Here is an 18,182-nt window from a genome sequence, read left to right on the forward strand (position 1 = left end):
GAGGGGTGCTCGGCCCCAAGCTACAAAATACTGTAAGTGCTTGATCCACTTACGGCACCCCTGCCTCTGACTTTAAAAAAAAAAAAAAAAATTAAATAAATGCAATAGACCAATGGAAGTTTAAATATTCAGTACCTACTCAAGGGGGTACTGTTTTTTTACCTTAATAAGTGTTGTTTTGATAGTCAGGCGTGGGTCCAAAGCCAGAGAAAGAAGAGGGGCAAACGCCTCCCCCCATGAGTCAAAAAATAAGAGGGAAGGAAATTTGTCCCTAAAAATACGGCACGATCGAATGAGCCTACCCAATGAATCGCATTTCTCGACACATCATCCTGGATCCGCGCCGTCGTGCAACCATTCTTTTGGCTCGGCAAAAGTACACAGAGTGGAAGCCTGATGGTGAGGGTGCCGCGATTTTCGAAATTTTATTTGCTCTTTTCGTTGGATTTATCGTCCAAAAACTCAAAATTACAACAGATGCTAATGATGGGTGTACCAGCCAATGGACCAATCTAGCTGTTTCGAGAATTTTATCCGGCCCACTAACCAATCTGACCCTTCAAATAAGTTTATCCGGCCCTTCACAGAAGTCTATCCGGTTCGTTAACCTACGAAACCACACATGCACCTCGTCCATATTCCTCTGCGGAACTTCTAACGAAACGGGTCCGATCACCGAACTGACCCTTTTGGGGGGGGGGGGGGATTTAATCCTGCCCGTGTGCCGACCTGGCCTTTTCGAGAATTTTATCTGACCCAATAAACAAATCCGGCAGCTCGATGTTGCCCTTACGAGAATTTGATGTGGCCCACAAAGCAATTCTAAAAGTATTACATTATTTTAAAGTATGATACATAGGATATGGAATGAAAATTTATGCGAATTAATGAGAGCTGTCAAGAACGAAGAAAATTTCTGACTACGGCCCGGGAAGGAGCACAGAAATGCTTAATTATATACAGAATTACGTATTCGTCGGAGAAATTCAAAACCATGTTAATTTTTTTATTAAAAAAAAAATCTTTGCTATGTACAGTATATTCCGGTCTAACCACATTCACACATAAAAATACTGTTATTCTGAAAAACTCTTATTAAACTACAACAGTTATTCTGAAACTCTTCGTGGCTTATGATATGAAAAAAAGAGATGCGTATACACATAGGGTGACCGTATGAAAACCGTGTTCTACTGGACATTCCTGTATTTATATTTTCCCATAGGTTTGATAATCCCGACGTTTTTATCAAAAAAAAACGTAATTTTTATTTCTTTTTCAATTTTTTTTACTGAAGCTCACTTGAGAATTTGTAATACGGTATTTACTGAAATCGTTGGAAACTTTTTAACAAAAATATAAATATGTAGCCGATATTCATCATATTATTAAACGCACTTTTTGTCCTATAAATAACATCTTGACGATAATTGGCGGCTTTGTCGACAGCTGTCAATTTTTCCCCCCGACAATAAGCGACGTCCTATATATTTTCCACAGTATCCGAGAACTCAATTTTTTAAGGTGTTCATCGATTGATACTGACCGGTGTGGATCAATGATATGTTATCAACTAACTAGTCATACGAGCACCCTATTATATACACAAAAAAATGTTATAAGTACGCCACTAAGTGGCGCTACAAATAAATTGATAACATGAGATAAAATATCACCTTACGGTTGCGGTTAAATGCTATATCATCGAAAACGATGGAAAGATTTTATATATTTTCATAATAAGCTCTTTTAACATTAATTCGTAAATCTATTTCGACAATAACATACTTTTATAATGGACCGAAAGCTCTCGAACCTGCCAAAAAAACACGTCTCCGCACAAATCAGTTGATGTGATCATAATTTTGAACTAATTTTAGTACATCTGGGGGTTCTTAACCTTTTGTGTTCAATGGACCCTTTATGCCAATAAGAGGAACGCCAGGGACACTCCCTGCCAATAAAATGAAGGCCACATACTCATTTATCGAATGAATATTCAGCATATAATATTGTGAAAAACTATAAGTTAGTAGTTTTTTCATCCAAGCTCACGAACTCCCCTTTGAAACCTCTCCAAGGACTCCGTGGAATCCTGGTTAAGAACCGACCACTGCTGTACAGGATCATACACAGTGTTCTTCAACCGCTGGCCCGTGAAACATTTTGACCAGTTCATATAGCCACTGTATAAAATTTTACATTTAATTAAATATTAAACTGTCCTTATATATGTTAGTTTTTTCTTCTGTCATCGACAGGTCTGCGAATCATTTCCCCCATTTATTTTTTTAACGGTTCAGAATTATTTCTTCAATTTATCAATTTTTTGACGGTTCATATATTATTACTCTCATTTATTTTTTTGTCAGTCCATAAATTATTTCTCTCACGTATTCATTTCTGCCGGTCTGCAAACTATTTCTTCCATTTATTTATTTTTTGACAGTCCTCAAAATTATGGCTCTCACTTATTCACCGGTCTGCAAATTATTTCTCCCATTTATTTATTTTTTGCCAATCTGTAAATTATTTCTCTCGCTTATTCATTTCTGCAGGTCTGCAAATTGTTTCTTCCATTTGTTTATTTTTTGCCAGTCCTCAAAATTATGGCTCTCACTTATTCATTTCTGTTTTGGTTTGCAAATTTTTTTTTTCCATTTATTTATTTTTTTTGCCAGTCCGCAATTTATGTCTTTCATTTATTCATTTTTCTGCTGGTCTGCAAACTATTTCTTCCATTTATTTTTTTTTTAATTTATTTATTTTGCCTGTCCGCAAATTATTTCTTCCATTTATTAATTTTTTGCCAGCCCGCAAAATTATTTAATTCTTTTCATTTCGTCCATTTTTTTTGGCCGGACCGTCATTTATTTCTTCCATTTTTTTTTTCTATCATTTATTTTTGCCGGTCCGCAAATTATTTCTTCCATCGGTGCACGCTATTAAGTTGAAAACACTGATCTCACCCACAAACCAGCATGATATGCTGCCATCTTGCGATATAACAACGAAACGGGAAGTAAAAATGCATTATAGTAGCGACAGATGGCAGCACTATCTTAAACTGGATATTGATTCATTCGCTGCGGTGTCGTTATCAGTTTCGTCGATTCATGAAACTTCTCGAGGCAACAGTTACGGGAAAATAGGCTCCTCAAGTATACGAGCATAAGTTGACGTTTTTAGACAGGTCCGACGAGGCGGACAATGAGGAGAAACAATGTTGATGTAATAATATTTACACAATACTACCGGGTATTGGTACAGGGTGCACTAAAAGTTCCTTAAAACTTGAAAAAATTAATTGAAAAGGCACAAATGAAAATATAATTTGCACAAATGGGATCAGGAAAAGAACGGATTTTGAAAATTGAAAAATAGTTACAAAAGCCACCGATAGATGACGCAGAAATGCAGCATTCAGAGCAGATCCATGAAAATCCAAATCAAGCCGTCAATTAATTGGATGGATAGATAGATGAACGTGCATTCGCAACCTGATTTGTATAATTTGCCACAGATGGTGTACCTCAGAGCCATCTATCTTTTACATTTGGTGATAATTTAAAAAAAAATCAAATCCTGTGATTCAATTCGGAAAACTATAATTTTTTGTCTCACCGAACTCTATTTTTAATCAATTCGGAAGTAGTTTTAACGAGCTTTTGGCTCACCCTGAACACATCCTGACACATTGACAAGCATATAAATTTCATTACAATACACAGATAGTCTATCAACTCTGCAACATGAAACATTGGCCATTAATCCGAACATAGGCCCCTCAACAGGGCCATCTTAACGCATGGGCCTCGATGACAATGAGATCTGGTGCTGTTATTTCCGAAAGCAAGTATGTAAATTGGTAGATGGCACTTCCAGCCAAAGAAGTCCCAAGACACCTTTTAGCCCCGGGGACCCATGATGCTGTTAAGACGGCCCTGCTCGTTAAAAATCATTTTTCTCACGAACGGTATCTCATAACACTACAGATGATATACATCGATAATTTTTCAATGGCCAGAGAGATCAGTGAAACCGCAATTATTGGACGTCACTCAAACGTAGTGTTTCTCAATTTCGTTATCACGAAACCCTTATACATGAATATTCTATAGGGGAAGGGATTACCAATTCTTTATTGGCGCGGAACGATTGTTACAAGGCGGTTCCACGGAACCCAGACAAAATACACAGGATGAACGCAATCAGGAGAGAAAGAAGCTATACAGGTTGATCCAAAAGTTAGTTGCGCACACACACACGCGCGCGTGCTGGAAACGACGAGGGATTTTACTGAAATCTTAAAAAAAATAATAATTACGAAAATTGGGCCGACAGATGACGCTGGAAAGATCTGGAAAAAAAAAAGCTAATCTATTTTTGATTATGATAAGAATTAATCTTTGCTTTCAGAAGCATTACAATTCCGGCTTTTGTCATCAGATGAAACATCAGATGAAGCGTCATCTGTTGAAAGTTTTCGTAACTGCTTTTAATGATTTCAATAAAATCTAATGCCGTTTCCAGAATGTCAATTTTTATCCCTCTGCGTACATTATTCCGTGAATTATTGAACTTTCAAATGTTGACTGACTTTTGGATCACCCTGTATTTTCCACCAGCTATTCTAGTACGAGATATCTCGTCATTTTATGGGAAGAGATCGAAGAATTGGATTATTGTGGATTTTTTCAACCCGTTTTACTTTTTATGGTGAAAAAGACTTAAATTCTATTATAAGCTGAATTATAAATTACTTTGATTCCGAATTGAATACATACTGTATTGCAAGGGGGTGCACAACTTCTTAGTCCCAGGGCCAGATACTGTATGCGATTTTGCTACCCCTCGCTAACCAGAAACTAACATATATAGGTTAACCATATGACCCGCATGTCAAAATATATTCTCATAATTTTGGCCATCCAGATTTTCTTTGTGTAAAATGTCCCCTGTTTTTTCTTTATTGAAATTTCCTTGATTTTCCTAAAAATTTTGTCCCGGATTTTGACAAAAATGTCCCGTTTTTCTTGTGTTTCCAACAAAGCTTAGTTGAATATTTATTCTTTACTGATCAAGGATCGACATAATTTCCATAACATATCAATTTTTTTAAGATAATTATGTCTATAATATTCATCTCGCACATTATTTGCCTAACTAAACTTTTTTTTTCGTGAAATAAATTTAAATCCACACGCTGTTGCATTGATTTGCAATAGCGTGCGTGCTTCATTTCGTTCCATGGTGATTGTTCAGTTACCGTCGAACCCCGATATAACGAACCTGACAAAAACCGATATTTTCATTTGTTAAAAAGATGGACATATTTGTGTATTCGGGTTGAGATTATAAATAAATTCTTTTTAAACACCAGTTCGCGTTATATCGGGTTCCGACTGCATTTCAGTGGTTAATAACAACCACATGCCTTCGGAAACTTTTGCTGGCGATATAGGTGATGCCCCCATGTTTTCCCACAGGGATTTCGACTTATCGTATTCTTTCTGCAGGAAATATGGTCAGCCCAGGTGTACAGCGTGCACAGGGGCGTAGCCAGAAATTTCGTTCGGGGGGGGGGGGGAACCAAAGTGATAGAACAAAAGATTTGGCCATCTTTTTCTTCTTTTCGGTCATTTTCTAACATTTCGGGGGGGGGGAGACCAGACCCACAAGTCCCCCCCCCACCCCCTCGCTACGCCCTTGCGGGTGTATATGAAAGTCTTTCTATCCCGGAAAAACTTGCGAACCGTTGATCCTAGAATCATACTTCCAACTAGAAAAAGTATGCAAATAACGCATAGATCCGTAGATACATCATTGGTATTGTAACAGGTTGTACAATAATTGGCTTAAGAGACAGGGCAACACCAAAAAAATTAGTTCTCCTGCCTTAAGAGATATATACAAAGTATATGTTACTTTTTCTAATTAGAAGTGTGCTTCTAAGATGCCTATGCACCCGTGAACATCATGCTGTGGGGATTATACTTTTCTTCTGGAACGTCATCCGCGAGCCGGATGAATGCTCTCGGTAGGCCACATTTGGCCCGCGGGCAGAAGGTTGTGCACCCCTGCTGTACAGAGAGATTGTAGGCAGTACATATTGAGATTTCAAGAATCTCAATATGTACATTTGGGCCATCGAAATGATGGTATCCACGCAAACGGATGTGCCATTCGTAAGAGTTGGCTACTCATACAGATGTAGATTGCAGAAATGTTTGACGTGAAACGTGTTCATGGATGAGGATTTCACTTACTCGAGCGTCCCTTGATGATTGAAAGCACGCTTATGTTTCAATTAATTACATAATTAATCTAGATACAAGGATAACTCTAATTGTACGTTCGTATCAAGCGAATTTGGCAATACCAGGTATCGTATTATAGATACTTGATCGACTATGGGATAATGCCATAGTCATCAACGACGATCTATACATGAGATTTATACTCCCGTGGCAGACACATGGCGACATTTTGGCGAACAATTAACACAATACTTTCCGTAATTTCGTATATACAGGTGAATACCGCGAGATCAGTCATAAGCATACGAATCGCACGTATGTAATGGATGTTTACGAATCTCTTTTCCCATTCTGGAAATGTGATGCCACAGCAGCAGCTGAAGGAAAGCAGGAAATAGGTGTATGAAGAACTTTCCACACACAGTCACATTTTATATAGGATCTCCAGAAACAGTAGCGGTCATTCTTTCCGGAGAATCAGGAATCTCGAAGATTTCTGGTGGTGCTGGACGGCACGCACAGAAGATGGTTGCCACGATGCCGGTACGGAATCTCGGATTCGTAAGGAAGTAGATGATCGGATTGAAGACAGTCGACGCCTTGGCGAACAACGGTGGCAGCAGCGTCAGAGTCGGCGGGACCGTCGAAGGTCTATCGAAGATGGTCCAGAGGCAGAGGACTGCGTACGGAGTCCAGGCGATCAGGAAAGCCACCACGAGCACGAACGACATCTGGCGTGGAATTCAGAAAATTTTAAGATTCCTCAATGAAATGATTAGGTACGATAGAAGATACATTTTGAAATACACTGGCTTCCAAAAGTTAAGCACGTGACGGCTCATGTAACAGGATCCGGGTATTTCACCCCTGGTACATTACGTGCCCGGTAGATTTCGCCTTGTCCTGACCGTGTCAGTGACCAAGTAATTGGATGAGTGACAAAGTGAGTGTGTAATTGACTGTATGAGTGAATGATCATATGAGTGATCAGGTGAGTGACCAAGTGAGTGGGAGAGTGATCATATGAGTAGTCAAGTAAGTAGGTGAGTGACCGTAAGAATAAATGAGTGTGAGTGATCATTTGAGTGTGCGAGTGACTGTATGTGGGAGAAGTGAGTGACCGTATGAGTGACCAAATGAGTGGGAGAGTGATCATATTAGTAACCAAGTGAGTAGGTGAGTGACCATATGAGCAAATGAGTGAATGGCCATTTGACTGTGCGAGTGACTATGAGAGAGTGAATGGCCGTGTGCAAGTGACCAAGTGATTGGATGAGTGACAAAGTGAGTGTGTAATTGAGTGTATGAGTGAGTTAGTGACCGTATGAGTAAGTGAGTGTGAGTGGCTGATGGGTGAGTGAATGATCATATGAGTGATCAGGTGAGTGGGAGATTGATCATATGAGTAGCCAAGTAAGTAGGTGAGTGACCGTATGAGTAAATGAGTGTGAGTGATCATTTGAGTGTGCGCGTGTATGTGGGAGTAAGTGAGTGACCAAATTAGTGAGAGTGACCGTATGAGTGACCGTATGAGTGACCAAATGAGTGGGAGAGTGATCATATTAGTAGCCAAGTGAGAAGGTGAGTGACCATATGAGCAAATGAGTGAGTGGCCATTTGACTGTGCGAGTGACTATGAAAGAGTGAATGACCGTGTGCGAGTGGCCAAGTGACCAAGTGAGTGACCGTATGAGTGACTTCATTCACTTGGTCTCACATAGGATCACACACTGTCACTCATTCATATGGCCAACCATCCAAACACTATTTTGTGCCTAAGGCTCCACATGGAGGAATTGCCCACTCAAGTACCACGTGTTTGTGCCCACTAACCATCCAATCCAAGGGGGGAGGGGGAGAGAGATTAAAGTCGTGTCGGTAATATAAGCCATCGCGTGCTCAACTTTTGGAAGCCAGCGTATTTTATTCACACTTACCACCGTTATGGTGTTGTCGTTGGCCCATTGATCTTGGAGCCGCTTGGCCGACGGTTCCCTGTGACGGCGCATGTGCCTGGCAGCGGCGTAGTAACAAACGGCGATTATGATGAAAGGCACGAGGAAACCCAGCACAAAATACACCAGGATGAAGGACTTGTAACCGGTGTCACTGTGCTGCCAATCGATTGTGCAAGTCGTTATGCTGGGCTCTGGGCCGTATCTAAATAACACAGAGACACTGTACAGTAACACAACGTAACATCAAATTATTACCACGAATAGAGAATTCTAGTTTATTGAATAGTCAGTCAAATTTCAAAAATCGTTAAAATCAAAATTATCATTTTCATAATATAATCAAATTATCATTTGGTTGTGGTGGACGTATTTCATTGAAACTTGGTACATACAAAATGGTATTTGGATTATGGGAAAAATATAAAGGCGATCAAAGTGCCATTTTTTCACCCCGTGAACAAAATTGATGTTTTTTTTAATTGAATCTTTCTTCCCCCCCCCCCCATGGTCCATACACTCTATATATATACCAAATTTCATCAAAATATCTATCAGAATGGGCGTCGCTACATAAGTCTAAATTGTGTCAGTTTATTTATAACCACCCTGTACGTCAATGTTCTCATTTCAAAGCTAATAAAAATGGCTTTTAATTTCATTTCATACAATGAACAGTGTCCTTTTTGAATGGACGACATGCCTGAAACATAAATCTGAACCATCATGATAATTATCCTCTGATTCGACAACCAAGACCATCTCAATAGCACCCATGGGTTGTCGGGCAAAGTGAAGTTCTCTACCTTGCCTGAAAAACAGTATCGGTCTATCAATTTTCATATTTACTTTTTTCCAGTGTGTTCATGTTGCGAGAGCCGATCACCCATTAAGAAGAGTCTCTCCACACAGTGAGCAATCAGACCCTAAGGTGTCGGAAGTGTCATGAACCTGTGCGTGCTTGGCTTGAGCTTTAAATGTAAATTTTGATTTGTGAATGAATTATGTAACCGGTGGTATAGAATTCTGTGGGTGCTCGAGCACCCACTGCACTCCCTGCTCAGCGTGACCTACAGCAGTGTTTCTTAACTTTTTTTTGCCCGTGGCCCCCTTTGAACCATGTTTTTTTTTCTCGTGGCTCCCCTGTCTTACCCAGAGTTTTCGACCCTCATCTAAGATTTGCCTCCAGACCACTGGCATAGAATTTATTGAGCTCCCCAATCGTCCGAGTTCTATTCAGGGCCGTCTCAACATCACGGATGCCCTAGGCAAAGTGATGCTATGGTAGTTCCATACTTAGCTGGAAATAAACAGCCTACATACACATAGTATTTCCTACTTATTTTCAAAATTTATTGTACTATACAAAATATCATAAGGTGGGATTACTTATGGACATGAGATTCCCGGGCATGACCCCTCACAAGAGTGGGACTGACAGAGCTGCAGCCCGGGGCCTGATATAGTTTTCATCATTGTTTGTTTTTCACACTATAATTTTAATATAGAGGAGGGGTCTGTGAAAAATCTAGCCTGGGGCCTGCGAAAAACCCCAATCTAGGGAAGCTGCTGCAAAATGTAAGCGGTGAGGCCCGGGTGGGTCCATGCCCTAAGACGACCCTGGTTTTATGGGCGGTTTTGTTGGATTCTGTAAGTGTATAGTCACTAATATAAAAGCTTTATTTCTTCACACCTTAATTTTTCTTCTCAGCTCTCTTCAGCCCTCCAAACCACCTATCATGGTCCCTTTCTCCATTTTCTTCCGTGGCCCCCTTGAAGTATTCCAATACCACATGGCCCCCGGTTGAGAACCACTGACCTAGAGCATAGTTACAGATGACTTGAGTTACATGCAGGGCTGTTCCAGATTATTTAGTTCAAGTGGCTTCGCGACGTGTTTTCAAATAAATGACGTGATTCGCATTTGCCTAAAATTGAACACCCTTGTCACAGAAACTATCAAACAAGTTCAAACAGGTGCCATTGCTGCGTATCTTGCTGCAGATCCCTACAGTTCTATTCACATACTCTATACACAGATACATAATGAACTGTTTTTTAGCGTGATAATTCTCCTGGCCTTGAATTGTGTGGTAATTAGTCGGTCAATCTTTTCCACGCCCTTTAGTCATGAATTGGAAGTTGAAAAACCATATGAATAAATATAAATATCTTTCCCCTCCCACAGTGGTGAAGATCTTTCCAGAAAGTCTAAATAGCCTTGAGAATAGGAAAAGCTCACTTCTATCTCCGGAATATCCCTGAAATCCTTCCTTATTTGGAAACATATACACCGCGGTGGAATCATTAGGGACAGGATTAGTGTACGATACTTACCTGAGCACTCCTGAAGAGTAGCTAGTCATTAAGTGACAATATCGGTCCACTCCGGGTAATTAATTTCAGTCTAAGGAGAGTCCTATTTCGAACCGAATTGATATTGAACGCATGTATTTATCTGGAGGAATACTCTCCAGTCTCTTAATTTTGAGACATCTTGGAATCTTGACTACCCCTTTGATCATTGAGTTCTGAATCATTTAAACCGAGGTCATGCTGCTTGCGGAGATCCTTAATAACTGTTGAGGTAGTTGATTGGTAGATATTATAGAAAAGTTTGTTACCAAACATCATTTTTCACTATTGTCCCGTTTTCCTGTACTCTTTTTATGGCTCGTATTTTAAATTTTGGAGGAAAAAGGAAAGATTTTGAATAATTAATAGCAAGCTTAAAGAAGTTCAAAATTTTTCCCATATATAATTTAAACTCAGTTATAACGAGCTCGATTATCACGAGAGTTATAACGGAATAATATCAAGAAGCTGAGAATCTAAGAAAATAAGGTAGTGTTTCCCAAAGTGTGGCTCTCGGCTTCTAGAGATGTTGTGACGAGCTGGAAGTGTTGATTTGTGTGCCCATTTATGCTTTGAAATGGTTCTTTTATAAGTGAAAATATCTACTAAACTATATTTTGAGGACCCGCTGATGAGTCATAAATTGGGCAAGGCAGCCGTGAGTGACAAAAGTTTGAGGACCACTGAAATAAGGGGTGATTCACACCAGTGCCAATGCCAACGAATATTCAAAGCCAAATTAATGGCTTCAGTTATAACAACATAATTTAACTGAAGACGACCGACCTGATTTTCATTATAATCGAGCCTGACATACATAGGGTTTTTCTTTTCAAGAAAAAATGTCATGCAAGTAAAACAAATAGTCTTAATAAAGGAAAGATTGATAAAAATTTACTTATTGTAGTGCTACCGTCTGTTGAAGGCAGAGGAAAGCGTATCAGCCGAATTTTCCCTAACTAATGTAGGGTTACCATTTGTCCTTTTTGGTGTCCTTTCAAGCGTCCTTTAGTGTTTTAGAAAATTCATCCTTTTGCCATCCTTTTCAGGTTTCGGGAATCATTTTCATTTTATTCAAGGGATTTTTTTTTCACTCTGAAACATATATCTCTTCATTGGCATGAGTGTTTGCATGTGTATTTTTTTTTCCTCAAACATTTTTTACCTGCTTTGACCAACGCCCTCGAAATTCCCTGACGAATCCAAATTGCCTCCAAGCAGGGCAGATGCAATCCTAACCATGGCCCAACTTGCCCCAACATAAAATGAAAAAGACAGTCGAATAACAGCTCTGAAAGAAGAAGTCCGCAATGTCCATTTTGAGAATATTATTGTTATATAACCAACCGGAGATGAGGTGTATTGAAGTGGGGAAGGATTACCTATTCCATTCAGAAAATAAGATGCAAACAACACTCAATGCTGACTCCTCTGGCAAAACAACAACACACGCTACTAAAAGATTAAAAAAAAACCTTTTTAAGGTATAGAAAGAAAACCCTTTCCTTGCTCCAGGCGAAATAATAATACTGACCAGGTGGGCCCAATTCATTAAAAGCTAGGGAAGATGGATCTTATTATGTTTTCTTTTTTGCTCCATCTCATAATGTCTATGCTAGACATATATGTAAAAAATGTCAAGACATTTCATGTTCACGACTATTGTATAGCTTTTGACCGCCATCATCCTACTCCCCTTCCCCTCTCGCCTGGTCTAAAATTCAAAAGAGGGTGGGGGGATGAACCAATGGACGGTAACATTAAATTAAGCCCAATTATGCATAACCACCAATCGTTTCGGTAAGTTTGATACACTTCTCTACGTTTGTCCCTTTTACCGGTAATTATACATAATTCCAGATTGAAGTTGGTAAGTATGTAGTAAGATAAATATGGAAGAAATCATGCGAAAATATCACTTAAATTTAACAACTTATCGGTACGTACTTGATGGATGCACTACACATTTTGCTATAAAAACTAAATTTCCGTATTTTAATGTGCGTAAGGAACCCCCCTGAGTTTTTGGGCTTAAAATTTGGAAAAAAAATATAAAACATATATCTATAATATTATCTATGTGTAAGTAACCTCCTTCTATTTTTGGGATAAAATTTTTGCAAAATGGGTCCCTTATACACCCACGGTAAATGAAAATTACGTGTTATGAGAATATAAAACCGTATAAATTATTATCAGCATTGTAATGTTAGCTTTCTTCACGCTTATCGACATTTTTAAATATAAACAACATCACTGATCGTATCCATTTATCCTGAACTCAAATTTGAGCGAAATTCCGGTAAATTTAAACAATTTATTGACGATTTATCATGTTTACCAACACGAGCTGGGGATTACACATAATCAAAACAAAATTTATTAAACTTCCAAAAATGGTTGGTAACTATGCATAATAACTGGATTTATCAAATTGCTGCAAAATAAAACAGAACTGCTGTATAGTTATACAGCAGTTCTGTTTTATTTGAGAAAAATTTGGCCATGTGTTGTGAAAATTGGGTAAAATGACGTCATCAAGGGTGCCCATATAGGTATTCTCCTTTCTCAGTTTTCGAATCTGGTGACCCTAAACTAATGCTGCACATGGTATGTTGCTTGTTAGTTGACACTGCCATCTATATTTTACAGTCAATGTCTCTCTGCGAAATATGCATTACGTATTTTGATTTTCGAAATTCATATATCTTATGGAAAATTTTCAATCAATGGTGCTTTCTGTAAAAGTAATTATGCCAGAGTATTTGAAGTTGCTAAAATGTTTGCACTCAATGTACATGTTCTATGTAAATCTTGTGTTTAGTCAGAAAACATAAAAAAAAATGACAATTTAGTCTCAGATTTTTGTTCATAGCATGCTTAATTGTCAAGATAACCCCAAAAATTGATAAATTTGCCACCAGGGGTCATTTTCGTCATTCTCATCGAGTAGCGTATGCCCGATTTAGTATAGTTAGACGTTTGTCCCATCGCTCTACCTTTATCCATTCACAAGCTATAGCAGTTTATCATTAGCAGTTTGTCATCATCATCATCATCACACTCAGCCTCTCCCAATCAGTTTGGGATGCCTGGGAGACAAAAAATGGAAATTTATGGAAAGTATAGAACATGGGAAAATTCTTATTAACGTGAATAACTCTTGAAATATAGTAAGCAGAGTGCTGGAAGTAGTGTAATGGTATAGCAATACGAGTACGCTCTATACGATAGAAATAGACAAACCTGAACCTGGTGGAAAATTCAGGAACTTTTTTAAACTATCTTTAAATTTACCGAATATAGAACAAGATTCTTATTCCCACATCATTACACAACACGTAATTAGTCTGTAAACGGATATGGTTTTAGAATGTCGTGTGTACAGTCACTTAAAAAATGTATGGAAGATCTAATTACTTGCTTATAATAACTGCCTATATTCAGTTTAACTACAGCTTTTCTACTAGAGAAAAAATATTATAAATTATGACTCCCTCTGAGAGAAGATGTTCAAGATGACATTTTACATTTTTCAAAGAATTAAAGACATGAAAAGCATATTACAGTGGAACCTCTCACAGCGGACACCCCCCCCCCCCCGTTTGTGGAAACCTCCCGTTCACTGACACTTTTTTGAATTACGTCGTTGAGACTCGGTGTGTGTGTGTATGTATTTTACTACTCATTAAATGAAGACTTTTCACTAGCAGACAAAATTTTTGGTCCCATGGGTGTCCGTTAACGAGAGGTTCTACTGTAGCGATTTAAAATCGAATAGTTCGCGAATGCAGAGAGAGAAAAACAAAAGAAAAAGACTCTTTCAACATTCCATAAGAAAATAAGTACAGTACAGTACTGTGTTAAAGATCTATGCAAATTACTCGCAACTATTCTTAGCATGTGTCTTTGATTTTTAATGAGTAGGCTATAAAGGCTCTACGTGCAAAGACTCAGTCACCCGGCCAGAGTCGCATTTTAGAAAGAAAATTTGCTCTTTCGCCCTGGGCCGGTGTCTATTTTGTCGTTCCCTATCCTTAATTTTGAATGGAAAATCCGTAACCTTGCTGCCGTTCCTGATTTTCTGCCCTGGGCACCGGAACCCCTGCCCTCCCCAAGTTGTGGCCCTTCACCTGGCAGGTATCAATATTATCAAGCCTGGTACGTACTCTTATCAGCATTCATCACTTTTATTTATGATGCTGCTTTTCAACTCAGAGTTGTAGCAAGTGAAAGGATAAAAACTTTGTCCTTGGTATAGTAACAAAAGGTAGAAGGTTCGGACTTTGGTCGGTAGGTATGGTTGACATCTAGGTAGACAGGTTTAAATTACAGAGGGTGAAACAGACCTAGTTTACCAAACGTGGGGCGAGGATTGATAGACGAGCCCATGTGAAGCATAAAACACCTTAGCAACCCTATCCTATCTCTAACCGTTTTCGAGTTTGATGGGTTATTAATTTTCAAGGGTTACAACACCATCGTCTGATGATCGGTATATACATGGATTATGCCAGAAAATGCGCCAAGTCTGGAAAATAATTCCCCAACTGTCCATTTCAACAGCTTTCGAAAGAGCTTACAATAAACCATATCGGTGCTCTAGTTCAGGAGTAATTTAGCCGTTTGAGTTTGCAATACATTACTGAGATCGGGAGTATTCGGAATTGACGGTTAGAGATTTTGGGGATAATTTGATTTCGCAATTCGCTAACCTTTCAGTTCTTGTAGCTCGCCATTAAATTCAGATAATCTGATGAAAATTATTTTACCTGGTAGGATTTTTTCTGCTCTTTTCAAGCATGTGCTTAGTTTGCACGTAGGCGTTTCAGAAACTTCACACAAATTTGGGATTTTTTTCAGAATTTACGAATTTTCTTCCATAATTCATCACCAACCATTACTCAAATACGGATACAGATAGGACAGGGTCGCTATGATGTTTTATGTTCTACATCGGCCTCACCTATCACTCCTTTCATTTGGCAGATTAGATTAAGTTCACCCTATATATTCCGGTATTTACATCTTCCATGCCATGCCCTTTCCAAAAACTTCGATATGCCATTGTCATAGAGTACAAATGAAACTGCAACTGTGTATATTCATTTGCTTATTTGTGTGGTGTTTGTTACATGCCAATCCAAAAACATTACCACAGCTGTGTCTAGTGTCGAAGAGGTGTTCAGCAGAATCTGGTGAATAAAGTTCACCCCCATAGAACTTTCATAATTTATTTATAAAAAACTTAAAGATATATTAAGATTGATTTAATTAATTAAAATATTCATTTTTCAATGAAATGTTGAAATTGCCAATTTTTCTTGTGCTCACCCTGTACAGCAGCGGTTCTCAACCGGTGCTCCACGGAGGGCTTGAGGCTCCGTTTTCACTTCCCAGCGGCTCCACAGCCACTGGAAGAAAATTTATTAGTTAGTATTTTTTAATTAGCATTTTTTAAGTTAAAACTATACTTCTACGATGGACGGTTGCTGATATTAAGACCGCATTAGCATTTAGAGGCCACCCTGTATGCTAAATGAGATCCGCGAGTCGATAAAGGTTGAGAACCGCTGCTGTACAGTAATCGCTGACTCATAATTACCTGCCCCAGCCGAGCAATGGCATGGCTGCCCAGAACAAAGCGTAAACCCATACGGAAGACAGCATTTGGCAGTACCTTCGGTAAGTCAATTTTCCACCTGCAAAATAAAAGAAATGCTCGCAATTTCTAAAATAACGTGACTATAATAATCATTATCATTACTAGAACGATGACCATATATCCCGTAATTTTGGGCACATCTCGACATTTTTAAATAAAAATTTACCGTTTTTCCTCTCGTATTACGTTGCCGTCGTTCATTATTCGAAGTACAGAGCATACTGTGCCTCAATCTTCCCTGTCAGTGACACTCCTATTTTAGCCTATGTAGAGTATTTGATTTCAAAAATGGCACAGAGAGCTACTCGCTTATAAGTGAGTAGCCTTACGGGGGGGACATAAACTTGGTAGCAAGCGTCAGAATTTCGCATCATTTGTTTTTATATATTTGATTACTACTTGTAACTTGCGATTCAACAAGAACACCTAAACCTGCCCCAGAAAACAAATAGATAGCCCAAGACGAAGAAAATAAAATCTGATGAGCATATGGTGTTAACATAGAACAAAATGAATGGATTGGGTCATGGGCAGTTCGAGATTGGGGTGCCAGCCTTACGGAAGAACTTTATTTCTCGAAAAAACTTGCCCCCCCCCCCATATATAAAGGTTTCTTTTTTTTTTCTTTTCCTCTATCTTTCTCCTTACACACACATTTGTTTCTCCACTACGGTAAGTTCTCTACTATGGTAGTTAAATTTCTACTCTTAGACCACTACATTAATTAACTGTTAGAATTCTCAGTTATTTTTACAATGTCAATGGTGTCGTAGTAGCACATATTATTTGGTACCTTCTTATGACACAAAATGTACAAAATACTTTAGACTGGTTCTCACAAGTAATACAATTCCTAATTTTCACTGTACCCAGTACACTCAAGTTGTGTACGCACATTTCTACATGACTTCTGAGGCAAATTCTCAGATTACTCAAGTGATCCACGACACAGTTCTTGAGCACTTAAGTGGTGTGTTCGCGACACTTTCTCAAACCAACTGTTCTAAAGATTAAGCACCCTTGACATAGACGGACAATCTATATCGAATGTGTCCGAAAAATACAAAAATGAACCGCCTTCCAAAAGTTAAGCTCGTAACAACACCAGTGCCGTCTTAAAGCATGGGGCCCACCCGGCCACGGCCCGGGGGCCTCAAGAGAAAAGGAGTCTCACAAAAATGAGATCAGGTTGAAATTTCCGAGAATTTGCCTGGTAGGGCCTCAGAAAGATGACTTGGCCCTGGGGCCCATGATGCTCTTAAGACGGCCCTGAACAACACCACTTTAATCTTTCCTCTCTGGGTTAGAAGGTTAGTGGTAAACAAACTGGTGTACACTCATGAGTACGGTCAGTTCGTGTGAAGTCATCGACGCACAATACTGGCAGTGTATTATTGTCTTTGATAAGACGTTACGAGTATACATCGTTTATATCACTCGCCCCTAAATAAAAACACTCAAACGGAACATCAATCCCGATTTCCATGGCACCATATATTCAATCAAGAGTGACATCTGGGATAATACAGATTTATTACCCCTTCGATGTAACCTAATTAATTAGATCTCAACTTCCGATCAATAATGTTCAATTCCATATACGAGCGGTTGTAGGATAATCTTCCTCCTCCTTCGAGCAACGATTGGTCGAACATCGATTTTCAACCAAACAACGATCGATCTCGAGAAGACAAATTGTCAGCACTGGTATTGACTGGTGTAATTAGTTAATAAAAGGTGACGAGGAATCTGAAACACTGTATTTCGAGTACGAATAGTTCGAGGTGCTTCGGAGTTCTGAATGTTTCGAGTGGTTGAATATACACGGTGATATGTAATTGAAGGACCACAACAATGTTGCGTGTGCTATGGATTCAGTTACAATGCGCGGCATCGATTGAATAAGCTTACGATATGACGCTGAAGGAGGTGTTGCTGACCACTTGG

General features: G+C 38.9%; 1 protein-coding gene across 1 annotated transcript in view; it reads right to left on the minus strand.

Moving 5' to 3' along the window:
- Window positions 1–4,406: 4,406 nt before the first annotated feature.
- LOC149064696 (visual pigment-like receptor peropsin) overlaps window positions 4,407–18,182 on the minus strand; it is an 84,798-nt gene continuing 71,022 nt past the window's right edge. The window contains exons 4-6 of the mRNA XM_089254956.1: window positions 16,176–16,272; window positions 8,198–8,420; window positions 4,407–6,991 (exon numbers count right to left, since the gene is read on the minus strand). Of these exons, the coding sequence (XP_089111082.1) occupies window positions 6,692–6,991; window positions 8,198–8,420; window positions 16,176–16,272 (620 nt within the window). The 3' untranslated portion in view covers window positions 4,407–6,691. The remainder of the gene's footprint in view (window positions 6,992–8,197; window positions 8,421–16,175; window positions 16,273–18,182) is intronic.

Source organism: Pholcus phalangioides, unplaced genomic scaffold, assembly GCF_987345545.1.
Source record: "Pholcus phalangioides strain wild (caught in Gottingen) unplaced genomic scaffold, Ppha-v1.0 ptg000042l_1, whole genome shotgun sequence".
Taxonomy (NCBI): Eukaryota; Metazoa; Arthropoda; class Arachnida; order Araneae; family Pholcidae; genus Pholcus; species Pholcus phalangioides.